Genomic DNA, 15,509 nt, shown 5'->3' on the forward strand with positions numbered 1-15,509 from the left:
ACCCAATCCTTTATTCCCAGAGAATTTTTTTCTCTGTAGCAGATTTGAAACAATTATATTTACTAACACTTCCTGGTTGCTTGTTTATGAATGATTCTTCAATCTGATTCATCAAGGTGTTATAAATTTTGTTACCCTGATAACAGAGATTTAAAGTTAAGGTCTGTCCCGAGCCTTATAGGCTCATCATGCCGGTGCTTATGCCAGTTTCTGTGGCGTGAAGCGACTGAGAGTACGAGACTCCCCTCCCCCCCCCCCCACCTGCCGATAGGACGCCAGTCTTTCGCGAGGTTAACCCCCAGCATTTTTGCTGGTACCCATTTTCAGCTAGGTGGACTGGAGCAGTGTGTGGTTAAGTGCCTTGTTCAATGACACAACACACTGCCACGGCTGGGGCTCAAAATCACAGCCTTCAGATTGCTAGTCCAACGCCTTAACCACTTGGCACGCACCACGATAACAGAGATTAGTGCCATATTAACTTTACACTAGACTGGGGTTGTGTCATGGTCCAGTCCGTGAAGTCCCCATTCCGGTTCACGGTCCGGTCCATGGACTCAGGACTCCGGGTCTTCCAGCTGTCCGTTGTTTTGGTTGAGTTCATCATAGGCACCTGATTCCCATCTTGGGGCTTGGAATATAAGTGGCCCTGGGGTCGAGTGTGGGCTGCTGGTTTGTCTTGTCAAGATCCCCTAGGAGCAACCTGCTGATGGAAGGCTAGAGCGGCCACTTGCCATCTTTAGGCCGCGTTGGGAAACCATCTCCTCATCTGTCAGTAGTCGGAGCTGTCTTTGCGGTATGGATTCAGCTGTTTCCCAGGCCAGCTGAGGTTGCTGGCTGAACTGTGACTTGGAGCAACCCTGATGCAGAGATGGAACTGTCTGTTGCTCTTCGGTGTTTGTCTCTTCTTGTCTTTGCCTCCGTGGGGTAAGTCAGGCCGTTCTGCCATTACCCTGCGGGGGGGATCTGTCTTGTCTTGTCCTTGCCTGCGTGGGTTAAGTCAGGCCATTCTGCTGTTGCCCTGCGGGGTGTCCTGTCTTGTCTTTGCCTCTGTTGGGTAAGTCTGGCCGTTCTGTTACCCAACAGGTGGACCTGTCCCACCTTGAGTGGAGATAAAGTTGAGTCCCGGTTTGCCTAAGGATGAGTCCCGGCTCTATGTCTATGTCCTGTCCAGTCACATGTTAGTGTTGTGTTAGAGATGAGTCCCAGCTTTTTGAATGATAGTCCCGGTTCTATGTTGATGTACAGTTCCCAGTCTGTCTCCGAGCTCCAGCCTCCGAGTTATTAGCCTCTGCATTCCAAGACCCCAGCTTCTAGCCCCGAGCCCCAGGAGCCAAGCCCTCAGCCTGTCTCCAAGCTCAGGCCTCTAGATCCCAGCCATGTCCTGTCCTGAAGCCATGTCAAGTCCTTGCCTGGTTCTGGGGTCCGAGCCCGAGGCAAGACCCAGGTTGTGGGTCCTTGTCCAGTCGGAGTCCAAGCCTTGTCTCCTAGTCCATGGTTTCTAGTCCTGGTCCTGCTTTCCCTAGCCCAGGCTCCTAGTCCTTAGTTCCTTGTCCATGTCCTAGCCCAAGTCTGCGTTCTTGTCCCTGCTCCTTATCTGTATCCTGTCACCTCCCTACTAGTCAAGTCCTGTTCCTTGTACTTCAGTGTCTGTGTCTTGCACTTGGGTCCATTCCCAACGCCCCCCCATTGTGACAGGTTGCTATCATAGTACAGCCTGCTCCCCTGGTCTGACCTCATTTCATTGACACTTAGCACTTCGATAAATGAACCACCATAATTATTGAATCCATTGTATTAACTCCCACAAAACTGGGCCAAGTAGAATATATATTAATGCTTTACTATCCAACACACTCCAAAAAGGCAGTTCAAACACAATAAAATAATTTTTAAATCCCTCATTACAATAACATTCCTTTCAAGGGGTCAGTCTAATATTTTAGGTCAATATAAAGGATTATAACATTAATCTCATGAATTTTAAATACTATCAATGCTCCGTAATATAAATCTTCAAATGTTTGACAAATAAATAAATCTATTTTTTAAAAAAGCCTTTAAAACTCTAGGAATGCATTCTTGTTCCTTTGATACTCAGCCCTTATTAACATCACTCATTCATATTCAGTGTGGCTTTTCTTAAATCAGTCAATGGATTTTCTTAATATTTAACCTGCTGTTATGTATAGTGATGTTTTGTTGGCATATTATAACTAATTCAGCAACAACCCTCAAGATGATGGAATGTTTATTCCACTGAATTGCATGTCACTTTTGTAGCCCATGGATGACCTACAGCTGAAAGCTAACAGCTTGTAATATAATGGAGAGCCAACTTTTCAAAAACATACGATTCTTCTAAGATCAAAAACCAATTAGAGCCAATTTCCCTGCCCAGCTCACTGCTTGTTGCATGACACAAACTTGTTCTGAGATCAGACAGCCAACTGCTGTAGTACGGCAGACATCCTTCTAACTTGCTGTGCTGTGTGCGAGCAACTGGCTTTTATTTCTACACTGGCGCGAATGAAAATATTTATGGCATCTTTACACTTAGAAACATAAGATGTAAAGGAGCAAAACAAAAATTGCTTGAGGAACTCTGCAGGTCAGGCAGCACCTATGGAGGGAAATGGACAGTCGCTGTTTCAGTTCGAGAACCTTCCACTGAGTGCTTCTAGCAATTTGTTTGTTGTTCCAGATTCCAGCATCTGCAGTCTCAGGTGACTCCCTAAAGTGTACTGGTATTTCTCCATTTGCCCACTTACTTTTGCTGTCAGTTACAAAAGCACCATCAACTCATTACATTAACTCTCTACCAAGTTTTGATCTGTGAGATCTTCCTAGCCAACTATCTGTAATATCCTCGTGTAAGACCATGCTTCATTTATTAATACAGTCATGTTGTTACAGGGTATTTTATTTTACTGTTTAAAATAAAAAATCCAGTTGATTAAGTTAGGTTTGTTGTAGTTAGCCAATAGGATTTGTCTTAACAATTTGGCTAATAAAGTACCTGGGAAAAGAACTGGTAGCCATTTTCGAAAGGCACAGGATTAAAGAAGGAGAAAGGCAGAAAAAATGTTGGGGAATGGTGAAGATAACTTTACAATGGGATCTAAATTAATTATAAATATAAAACACAAAATAATTGATTGCATAAGTATTCACTCTCTTCAAGTCAGTACATCTGGACACTGTAATTTTTCCTCATTCTTCTTTACAAAAGTGCTCAAGATCTGTCAGATTGCATGGTGATCATGATTTTTACAGCCCTTTTCAACAGCCACAAATTCTCAATTAGATTGAGGTCTAAACTCTTACTTGGCCATTCCAGGCTATTAACTTTGTTGTTTTTAAGCCCTTTCTGTGTAGCTTTGGGTTTATGCTTGGGGTCATTGTTTTGCTGGAAAACAAATCTTCTCAAGTCGCAGTTCTCTTGCAGACTGCATCAGGTTTTCCTGCGGGATTTCCCTATATTTTGTTTCATTCATTTTACCCTCTACCTTCACAAGCCTTCCAGAGCCTGCTGAGGTGAAGCAACACCACAGCATGATGCAGCTACCTCCATGCTTTACGGTAGGGCTAGTATGTTTTTGATGATGTGAGGTGATTGGCTTACGTCAAACAGCATTTAAACTGATGACCAAAAAGCTCAATTTTGGTTTCATCAGACCATAGAACCTTCTTTCAGCTGATTTCAAAGTCTCCCACATTTTTTCTGACAAACTCTAGCTGAGATTTCATAAAAGTTTATTCAACATTGCTTTTCTCTTTGCCACTCTCCTATAAAGCTGCAACTGGTGAAGCAGCCGGGCAACAGTTGTTGTACACAGTCTCTCCCATCTCAGCTACTGAAAGCTTGTAATTCCCCCAGAGTTGTTATAAGACTCTTGGAGTCCTCCCTCACTAGTCTCCTTCTTGCATGGTCACTCAGTTTTTGAGGACGGCCTGCTCTAGGCAGACTTACAGTTGTGCCATATTCTTTCCATTTCTTGATGATTGACTTAACTGTACCCCAAAGGATATTCAGTGACTTGGAAATTTACTTTTATTCATCTCTTGACTTGCACTTTTCAATAACTTTTTTGCAGAGTTTCTTGGAGTGTTCTTTAGTCTTCATGGTGTATTTTTTGCCAGGATACTGACTCACCAGCAGTTGGACCTTCCAGATACAGGCGTATGTTTACTACAGTCACTTGAAACACCTTGACTGTACACAGGCCTCCAAAAAGAGATCTCCATTTAAATAATTATGTGACTTCTAAAACCAGCTGGCTGCCCCAGTGATGATTTGATGTGTCATATTAAAGGGGGGGGGGGTTAATAGTTATGCAATCAATTATTTTGTATTTTAAATTTGTAATTAATTTAGATCTCTTTGTAGCAATCTGTTTTCACTTTGACATGAAAGTCTGTTTCTGTTGATCAGCGCAAAAAAAAACAAATTAAATCCACTGTGATTCAATGTTGTAAAACAGTAAACCATAAAAGCTTCCGGAGTGGGGGGTGAATACTGGGACTGGCCAGTGGTGTAGTGGCATCAGCACTGGACTTTGAGGCTGATGGTCCTGTGTTCGAATCCTGCCGGGTCCCAACCTGGGCGGCAGCAGCAGTATCCTCATGGAAGATAGGCCAAAACCTCTATGGACAACTACACTATCCCTATGGTCACCATGAGTCGACAACAACTTGATGGCCCTCAACAACATATATAATGGGACCTTTTCTTTACTTTGGCTCTGTTATAGTTTAAAAATATTTTGTGAATACAATTTCCATCTGAGTTTATACTAGTGTGAACTAAATCTTTGCTTTCTGGTGAACTGTAAATTTGCTTGGGTGTGTCAGTAGTCATACAGGTAATAATATTATTTTTCCCTTAAAAGAAACATACAAACTTTTTTTTTGTGTTTACCCAATCATCTCCTTCCTATACCCATTTATTTATTGGTATCAGCCTCTTTGTTGTTATTCCCATGCATTGTAGAGTTAAGTTGCCGTTAGTTTGTATTCACAGTAACAGCTAACCCATTACGACCCTATAGTGAGAAGGTTACATATTAACATAGAACGGTACTCTCTACACAGCATCAGCAACCTGTGTGACCAGAGAAAACAACTCTACACCTTCACATCCAATCAGACTGAAAGTTTACTTCTGAATATTTTAGAATGAGAACCCAAAACTTCACAACTGAATATAGAATTCACTCTCAAAATTAAGTTCAAAAAGCAAAACTCTTGTCTGTGTAAATTCTGGGTGTTGCTGACTGATGTACAAAATTTGATAGCCTTGTCTTTATGATATCTTCAATTCTGATAACTAGGAATTCCTGTAAAAGGCAGATTACTGCCCATTCTTGAAACGAGACTCCCAATTAAGCTGCAAAACTCTGTTCTCAAGAATGCAGAATTAGCCACCGAAATATCCAGTCTTTATCATGTATTTTCTTTTTCAATATTTTTATTGATTTCTATATAGAAGAATACAGAGTCCAAGAGAATACATATTATAAAACAAAAGGAAAATATAATAATACCAGATACAGTATATTGAATCACATTAATGAACTCCTTACTCTATATTCATATAGATTAGAATCTATATTTTATCATGTATTTTATTAAATTTAGAACACACAGTTTGGACACCTAAAAGGGAGCCACGTATAAAGTTAAACATTCAACAAATCAGATAGCAGCAATGAAGAGAAAAACAGGCCAATGTCCTTCATGCGATATTAATAAAAGAAGAATCTTTAATGCAGACTCAAAGCTGACCTAAGGAAAGAAGATAATCTTGAAATAAAACAAGGCAGAGGGCCTGATCTAAAATTACACCATTATATGAAATGAAAACAGTGTTCAAATTACAAAGAACGGAGTAATACAAACAATAGTTCATTGGGCCAGGCTTCTTAATAGGTTGGTTGTGAGATTCAAGGGCATGTCACAATTACATCAATACAACAGTAAGTGTAATCTGAAAATGAAAACCCCTGAACTCACTTTGGCTCTTCAGATACAGCGATCACTTCCAGCATTTCCTGTGCTTGTTTAATCCAAGGGACTTTAGCTTCCACAGGAAGTTTTTCTAGAAATACCACACACACATTAGACCAATGGGTCCCCAGACTCATTTAAAACAATAAGTAGATTGCACTATTTAATTAAGAATTCCTTTCTGTCAGTTTAATCATTTTAGTTCTCCAAATGAAGGCTGTTATAATACATTTTAAATCAAAGAAAAATACAAGCCATGGAGCCACTTTCTAAGATAATATGATTCCTTAATCTTCTGGGATAGATAATGTCTGCAGAGTTAGGGACCGAAACGCATTCTTTTCTCTGAAGTCTGTACTCTGATAGTAAACTTTCATATGAGCCCTCAGTTATTTCCATCAGAGTAACTTGTATAGCCCATCCTAATTTATGCTAACAACACTAAATCATTAACATTATTTACTGGATCTCAAAGATAAAGATGACGTCTTTTCAATTACACTGTGGTATTTGCAAGCATTAACAGAAGAATTCTGCCTTAGAACTCAAAAACTGAAAATAACATTTCATTAAACAAGGGCAGGAAAGGAGATAAGGTACCTGTAAATATAAAGGTTAACATCAGTTATAAGAATCAGTTAACATCTGCAGAGATTTATCAAGGTTGCATAATGAGTGACTAAAGTTTGAGGAGATCGCTAGGACAGAAGAACAATTATGGATGATATTCATAGGTGCTTTGTTTAAAGCAAGGGTTCCCAACCTCTTTTATGCCAAGGACCAATAGAATTAAGCAAGGAGTCCACGGATCCTAAGTTGGGAACCCCGGGTTTGAAGCATTTTTATAAGGGCCTGTAAATACAAAATCAGACATTAGGTGGAACATAGGGTAAGAGTGTAGGGGCAAAATGTTCTTTCCCTTATTGTTAGATTATAACACGGAGATCAACAGGATGCCTGCAGTGGTCTCACGCTTTCATCATTTACCGTATTAATCAGTTAAAGGAAGGTACAGAGGTTTAGACTTCCATGTTTACAAGTTAGAGGCTTAGGAAGTTACATGGATGGGAGCAGAGGTTTTAAAGGTTTACAGACAAAAATAGGCAGAAGGTTTTGGTTATGGAGCCTAATGTAAAATCATCCTATTCAAAATGGAGAAAGATTAATCTGATTTCTTTCTTCATGGGTGGATGAAGGCAGTCTTAGAACCACAGAAGAGCAAATAGGTTTTGATGTATTCACCAGATGTGACTACATGGATACAAAAAGAGCATAAACACTGCTGAATTGGTTCATGATCTTCTTTAAGAAGAAAATACTTGCTATCTGATCTGACCCCACAACCCTTTAGCTTCCTAATAAAACTGACTCAGTTCCCTCATACCATCACAAAATGGGTAAAAACATCAATTAAATTTACCAAAAATAATTTTAAAAAAAACAAATTGAAGGGATGATGAAAAGCTGGAAAGAACCATCCTGAGACTAGTCAAATCATTAAAAAGGATTCGAGAAAAGACCAAGAATTTCAAAATGATGTGCTGAGTTGGGAGTAAATGAAGCACAATAGTTCGAAACAGAGCTGGTTCTGAATATATGAAAATTTATAGGTAGAATCTTGGAAAGGAATGAAATTTTGAGGCCACAGGGATGTGATAGATACAAAATGGCATTGCAGAGTTATAGAAAGAAGCATTTTTCTTTCATCTTAGTGTGAAAGCAAAACCAAAGGCTCAATTCAATCCCACAGGAGATCAATGGTTCAATCTGGAACAATACTCAGAGGCAGAGAGTTCCTTCCAACTACTGTTTTGATCCAATCTAGATATCTTCCATTCCACCTTATGGGCTAAAACAACCCATTTCCATGCTGTATCAGTCCATGACTCTACAAAACAACCCTGAGATGTACTTTATGCACTGTATCTGAATCCCATAATTAAACTGTCATAAACGTAAGAGATTTTGCAGATCATAAACGTGATAAAGTCGGCAGATGCTGAAAATCCAAAGCAACACACATAATGCTGGAGGAACTCAGCAGGTCAAGCAGCATCTAGAGAGATGTACAGGCAGTCAATATCTTGGGCCAAACCCCTTCTTCAGGACTGGAAAGAAAGAGGGAAGATGCCAGGGGAGCAGGGAAGGAGGACAAGCCAGAAGGTGATAGATGAAGCCAGATGGGTGGGGGAGGTGGGATGATGTAAGAAGCTAGCAGATGATAGATGATAAAGGTGAAGGACTAGAGAAGAAGGAATCTGATGAGAGAGGAGAGATGATCAAGGGAGCAAGTGAAGAAGGAGGGGCACCGGGGGATGTGTTAGGCAGGTGAAGATAAGAAGTAAGAGGCCAGAGGAGGAGAAGGAGAAGAAGAAAAGGGGCAAACAAAAGAAAAAATGAAAAAAAAAACCAAAAGGAGAAATCGATGTTCGTGCCATCAATGGAAACTACCTGAAAGGAATATGAGGTGTTGCCTCTCCACCCTGAGATTGTTCTCGTCATAGTAGAAGAGGAGGCCATGAACCAACATGTTGGAACGGGAATGTGAATAGGAATTAAAATAGTTGCCCACCAGGTAATTAGGCTTTTAGCAGATGGAGTGGAGGTGCTCGACAAAGCGATCCCTCAATTTACACTGTATCTCACCAATGAAGAGAAGGCCACAAAGGGACAACTTGGTGCAACAGAAGACCCTAACAGATTTGCAGGTGAAGTGCTGCCACACCTGGAATGACTGTTTGTGGCCCTGAATGGAGGTGAAGGAGGGGATGAATGGGCAGGTGTAATATTTCTATCACTTGCACGGGTATGTACCAGGACAGAGATAAGTGGGGAGGGACAAATGGACGAGGGAGTCACAGATGGAACAATCCCTGTGGAAAGCAGACAGTCAGGGGAAGGTGAAAATGTGTTTGGTGGTAGGATTCTACAGATGATGGCGGAGGTTATGAAGAATGATGTATTGGATGTAGAGGCTCATGGGGTGGTAGGAGGAGACAAGAGGAACTGTATCACTGTTAAGGCAGCAGGAAGATGGGGTGAGTGCAGATGTCCAGGAAATGCAAAGAGGTGCAGGTGAGGACAGAGTCAATGGTGGAGGAAGAGAAACCCTGTTCTTTGAAGGAAGAGGACATATCTGATGTCCTGGAAAGGGAAGCCTCAATGTGGGAAGCAGAGACAGGGGGACTGAGAAAAAGGAATAGAATTTTTATAGGAGGCAGGGTGGGAAAATGTATATTCAAGATAGCTGTAGAAATCGCGAGTTTTATAAATGATGCCGGTAGACAGTTTGTCTCCAGAGATGGAGATAAAGAGATCAAGAAAGAAGAGAGGTGTCAGAAATGGACCAAGTGAATTTAAGGGCAGGGTGGAAATTCAAAGCAAAGTTGATGAAATTCACAAGCTCAGCATGAGTGCATGAAGCAGCACTAATGCAGTCGTCAATGTAGCACAGAAAGATTTAAGAAGCACTACTAGGGAAGGCTTGGAACAAGGAATGTTCCACGTAGCTAACAAAAGGGCAGGTGTAGCTGGGACCCACGTGGATACCCACGGCTACCCTTTGGGTTTGGAGAAAGTGGGAGGAGACGAAGGGGAAATTGTTGAAGGTGAAGACCAGTTCTGCCAGATGGCGGAGAATAGTAGAAAACTAGTTGGGTCTTCTGTCAAGATTGAAGCAGAGAGCTTTAAAGCTTTCTTGATGGAGGATAACTGTGTGTAAGGACTGGACATCCACGGTGTAGATGAGGTGGTCAGGGCCAGGGAACTGAAATTTGTTGAGGAGATCGAGAGCATGTGAAGTATCACGGATGTAGGTGGGAAGGGGCTGGACCGGGGGTAGAATTGAGTCATTGTATGTAAACACAAGTTCAGTGGAGCAGGAGCAGGCAAAGAGAATGGGCCTAGGCCAGACAATCAGGTTTGTGGATCTTCGGTAGGAGGTAGAAATGAGCAGTGCAAGGTAACTATTAGATTGGTGACAGTAGGTGTGAGATCTTTAGATTTGATGAGGTTAGTAATGGTGTGGGAGACTATGACCTGATGGTCTGGTGTGTGGTCCCTTTCAAGGGGCAGTAAGAGGAGATGTCTGAAAGTTGCCACCTAGCCTCCACAAGGTAGACGTCAGTCCACCACATTACAACAGCACCTAATTTGTCACGTTGTTATTCTGACTGACGATTCTTAACAATGGAAAGAAATTTCTCTTGACAATTAACACAATATAGATAATATGGGCAGCAAGGTAGCAGCTTTGTTTCATAGTTACCTTTTGTTCTATAACATGGAATTGGCACTGTGCACTCCTCCTTTATATGGGGCTTGAGCTGAGGATTACAACCTCCTGTATGCTGTCCTCTGTAGTCTATGCACAATACAACTCGATAACGCAGGCCTCGGCCACAGGTTACTGTGCACTGTAACACAAGAGAATCCTCTCAGCTTCTATCTTCAAACAATTAGTATATATTGGTCATTGAAACAAGCTAAGTAACTGTAGTCTTATTTCATGTTTGTTCTCGTTTCAGTAATATAAAAATAAATATTTCAGAAAAAGTAGCTTAGGAAAATATTGAGTATTATTTATTTACTTGGCATGCTTTCAGAGGAAGTAAAACCTAATTGTTCCATGAGTTAGTAAGATTGGATCCTTGAAAGCATCACTACAGATGAGTTGTGCACTCACTGAACTGTTAACATGATATAGTTTTCAGCCAGTTTTTATCCAGGGGAATGCGAAGTTCTGTCGAAACATCAGTGCTATGAGAGCTGGAAAATGTAGGCAAAATCATGATATTCCAGATTAAGTCAATTTGTCGATTGCACACAATAGTTTCTTTAGGGTGTTATATGAAGGAAATTTGGGGTCCAAATAGGCTATGGATGGAGCTTAAATAACAATATTAGAAATTCTGGTCGGATGATCGAATTTGTTACTTTAGTGGCCAGAAGATCCATTTTACTGAACTGGAAGGAGACCAACTCTCCTACCACATTTCAATGGTTTTCCCAAACTATATCATGTTTAAATTTAGAAAAAAATCAGAAGTGACATTTTTGATCCTTCAGTTAAATTTGAAGAGACTTGGAAACCATTTATTCAACATTTTCATATGATGTAATTTGACCTTTCCGAATCCTTCTTATTAACTTAAAATATATGAATAGAGGAGCGGAGTTGACGACATTATTGAATGTATTCGATTTAAGATATTGGTCCAGCCTTGCTTTGTTCCGTTTGGTTTTTTTTTGGGTTTATTATTCAGTTTTTTTTGGTTTTTTTGGGGTGTTTTCTTTGTATTTTTTTTCTTTTTATTTCTTTTTTCTCCATGATTAACTATATTAAGAGTTTGGAAGTCCATTACACCTGTATTATTTGAAATCTTTTTTGTACATGTTTATCAACAATGAGATTATTCCAATCTCTCTGTATCAATATTGTTATTCTGTTTATAATTTTGGAAAATTAATGAAAAGATTTAAAAAGAAAGAAAGAAATTCTGGGATGTTAAACAGTTTTTATAAGGATATCCAGTTTACCATAAGAACCTCTCCTAAAATAAAGATGATCTTACTGGTGACCATTCCATGGCAATCCACTTTGGGCAGTCAAAAAGGTTGCAGCTTTGAATGACTGGAGGTTTAAATGCGTACATGCACTTCCATTCTTCCACAGGGATAATTTCACCATACATGTTCTCTTCAATGCAAGGGACACTTCGTGTTTGTATTCCACCTCCACAGAAAACCGAACACGCTGTCCAAGGGCTGCTCTCCCAACTGGTGAAATAAAACACGGTCTGATAAGCATAATGAGTACAAGCAGAACATCTCCATTGCTATTGGGAGTGACAACACCAAGCAAAACAACTTCCATAAACCGGCAACAACCTGAATTCAATTGTGCTTCATGCATGACTGCACCGTTGCACAACTGACATGAGGTAAATAGTATTTGCAAAGATTTCAGAGAAGTATCTGTAAAGCAAATTAGATTCTGACTCCGGAGAGTCAGAAAAATACTTTTCGGCCCAACCAGATGGATTATCAACCACCCACTAACACTAATTCTACATAGATTCTATTTTTAAAAATTTCTCCCCACATTCTCATCAACTGGCACCAAATTTTATTATTTACTGATAGACTAGATACAATTTATTGTCTCCAATTACTCTACCAACCCACATGACTTTGGCATGCGGGAGTACCTACTAACTCCACACAATAGGACCGGAAGTCAGGGTTGGACCTCAGTCAGTGCAGCTGTGAGTAGCAGTACTACTAGCTACGCCACCGTACTGCTTCAATTATGAACCATCTCATGAAAGTTGCTTTTTAGCTTCAGGTTTGTTCAGTGATTGTGTTTTTGTCAAGGTGGAGACGTATCAGGGATTGGTCGTACCTTCTCTGTCCCAGGAGTCTTGAGACCCACATAGAATTTACCTATTTTTTAACACCCTTCCTAAATTTCCAAGATGCTGCTGCATGCACCACCTTGCATGAAATAAAGCCTGAACTGCTCCTTCATGAACCAATGCGAATAGCTGCAGTGCAACCTTTCAAACAGATTCACAAGTCAGGTTCCTAACCTTTTCTCAGAAAATCCCAAATTTACTTTTTATCAAAACACCTTTTATAAGACCATAAGATGTAAGAGCAGGAGTAGGCCATTTGGCCCATCGAGTCTGCTCCGCCATCCAATCATGGGCCGATCCAATTCTTCCGGTCATCCCTACTCCCCTGCCTTCTCCCCTTACCCTTTGATGCCCTGGCTAATTAAAAACCTATCTATCTCTGCCTTAAGTGCACCCAATGACTTAGCCTCCACAGCTGCTCGTGGCAACAAATTCCACAGCTTTACCATCCTCTGACTAAAGTAATTTCTCCGCATCTCTGTTCTAAATGGACGTCCTTCAACCCTGAAGTCGTGCCCTCTTGACCTAGACTCCCCGACCATGGGAAATAGCTTTGCCATATCTAATCTGTTCAGGCCTTTTAACATTTGGAATGTTTCTATGAAATGCCCCCTCATTCTCCTGAATTCCAGGGAATACAGCCCAAGAGCTGCCAGACATTCATCATACGATAACCCTTTCATTCGTGAATCTTCTCTGAACCCTCTCCAATGTCAGTATATCCTTTCTAAGATAAGGAGCCCGAAACTGCACACAATACTCCAAGTGTGGTCTCATGAGTACCTTATAGAGCCTTAACATCACATCCCTGCTCTTATATTCTGTACCTCTAGAAATGAATGTCAACATTGCACTCACCTTCTTTACCACCAACTCAAACTGGAGGTTAACCTTTAGATTAATATTCCAAAGCAGGGGATACGTGCAACAGGAGGGTGGTGGTTTGGAGAACTGGTTTGCAAGCATGTCACTAAAACTACATCTAACTTGAGGCCACAGTCGCACTTGCACGTTTACGCCCTGTAATATCGTCACACACATTTGCTCCTCCAAAAGCCGTCAGATTTCATTGACCACATCTCCATGCACAGCACTTTACATACAATGGAATAATTTTGAAGACCACTCATAGTTACTATTAATGTGCATCCAAGAGCCAATATGCACACAGTAATGTTCGGGAAACAGCAATTAAGTCCTTAAGACAAAGTGCAGAACTGTACACGTACAAGTTGTTGAAGCAGGAGTAGGCTTGCTTCACCGCTCACTTAAGGCACGGTTCCTCTTTCATGCAGTAACCCCATATCCTCTGATTTCCCACAATATAACAATACATGTCAGAATACAGCCAGTAACTGAGCTTCCACAATCTTTTTTGAGTGCAGAAATCCATGGATGCAGCAATCATTGAGTGAAGAAACTTATTTTAATCTCCAGTTGTGAATGATCAATCCTTTATTCAGTCTACTACTCTTGTTTCTTATCTTTTAACATTCTAAAAATAGACAATGGACCATAAGTAACCAAAAATATAAAACTTCCCATTCTTGACCTTCTTCCCTGCAATGTTACAATCACTTTGGAATGGTTCAATGGTTCCATTAAATATCAGAGAACCCTCCCTCTCCCCCTACTTATTCCAGCAGGAAATATCCCCCACATACACCATGCAAGCAATAGCAAAACCCTCAGAGAGACCAAGATATACAGTCCATCAAAAAACACTGTTCATCCTAGCAGTCTGGCATGCCACTGGCTCTCTTTCTCTCACTAGCAAGGGACAGAGAGGTATCACTCCTGCAAGTTATGACTTGACAAATTCATTGCCAAGTGTATTGTTAATTATGATCTCTATTAACACAGCAAAGTGAAAAGTCAGCAAAGAATTATTGGAAAAACTTGAAATATTACAAATGATGATTCTAAGAGCAATGCTGTTGCTAAGTGGCCTGCTGAACGACAGCTTTGCAACACATATGTTCTGAGTTTCTGCTCCCATCTGATCATGTCTGCCACTGTTCAGAAGGTTTCTTGTTCATTTCCTGTTTAGCCATTATTTGGGATGCCAATGAACATCTGGAATCTTTACTTCACAGTCAAGGAAAATTAACATAATCATATCCCTGTGCAAGCCATTCAAGGCAATACTACTTTTGCTCTACAATACCTGTCCTACCTGGCTCGCTGTAGAATTCAGCCCAGTTGCAAATGGTATTTTTAGTAATTTTTGTTCCAGTAGATTGAATGTTTTCCCCTGCTGGCTGGCTGTGCAGGAAGCTCCTCAGTACTGTTTTGCCTCCTGATTTTATTTTAGTTCTACGTCAGGAAATGTAGAGGAGGCTTAATGAAAAAGCAGAGTGGCGGAGATGATTTAGTGGGTGAGCAATAAATTTAATGATCAACTGCAAAATTACAAGCCATGAAGGGCCACAAAACAAGAAAGAACAGATGCTAAACCCACAGGGAATGAGGTAACTGAAGGCGGGGAGCAACAGTTGAGGTTGACTGGTTTATATGAGTGAACAAAAATTGCAGATGGGTTTAAATAGGCTGCAGGTGATGAGGAGCAATAGTTGAGGGTGACTGATTTGTCTGAGTGAACAATGATTGCGGATGGGTTTAAATAGGCTGCAGGTAATGAGTTGGAAGCGAGTGGCAGATGACTCCTATTAGCTGGGTGGAGACTGGGAGGAGCCTACATGTGCAGGCTTGATATTCTAGGGATGAAGACATCTCTGAAAATGTTGCTATTTATTGCCCATCCCCAACTGAGAGCTAAGAAATAACTACATTTCTAGACTGAAGGTCAATAAGCTGCAAATAATGGAAATCAGTAATTATGCAGGAAAATTAAGCAGTCAGTTAGCATCTATGCTGAAAGAAACAGCCTTGAGGTGAAATATTACTTCCTTTTCTTTCTCACAGAAGCTTCTTGACCAGCTGGTTATTTCCTATATCATCAGTTTTTTTTTACACTACTTTGGTGGGTCTGGAGTCCCATTTACTCCACACTCGGCAAGGTTGGCAAATATTCCCCTCCATAAAAAGATGAGTGAATTACATTAATTCTTACAAAAAACCCAA

The 15,509-nt window shown here is 40.7% G+C and overlaps 1 protein-coding gene and 1 long non-coding RNA gene across 6 annotated transcripts in view; one reads left to right on the forward strand and one right to left on the reverse strand.

Annotated features, from left to right (window-relative positions):
- adamtsl3 (ADAMTS-like 3) overlaps positions 1-15,509 on the reverse strand; it is a 760,337-nt gene that overhangs the window by 180,783 nt on the left and 564,045 nt on the right. For 2 of the 3 annotated variants that reach the window (XM_063065855.1, XM_063065856.1), the window contains 3 exons: positions 11,583-11,787; positions 10,277-10,424; positions 6,016-6,100 (listed from right to left, as the gene is read on the reverse strand). In XM_063065855.1, coding sequence (XP_062921925.1) covers positions 6,016-6,100; positions 10,277-10,424; positions 11,583-11,787 — 438 coding nt within the window. Of the gene's footprint in view, positions 1-5,638; positions 6,101-10,276; positions 10,425-11,582; positions 11,788-15,509 lie in introns of those variants that run through there. The other variant, XM_063065857.1, reaches the window with a different exon arrangement.
- LOC134355646 (uncharacterized) overlaps positions 1-15,509 on the forward strand; it is a 114,892-nt gene that overhangs the window by 83,066 nt on the left and 16,317 nt on the right. The gene's annotated exons all lie outside the window — the stretch shown is intronic.

Source organism: Mobula hypostoma, chromosome 13 (assembly GCF_963921235.1).
Source record: "Mobula hypostoma chromosome 13, sMobHyp1.1, whole genome shotgun sequence".
NCBI classification, from domain to species: domain Eukaryota; kingdom Metazoa; phylum Chordata; class Chondrichthyes; order Myliobatiformes; family Myliobatidae; genus Mobula; species Mobula hypostoma.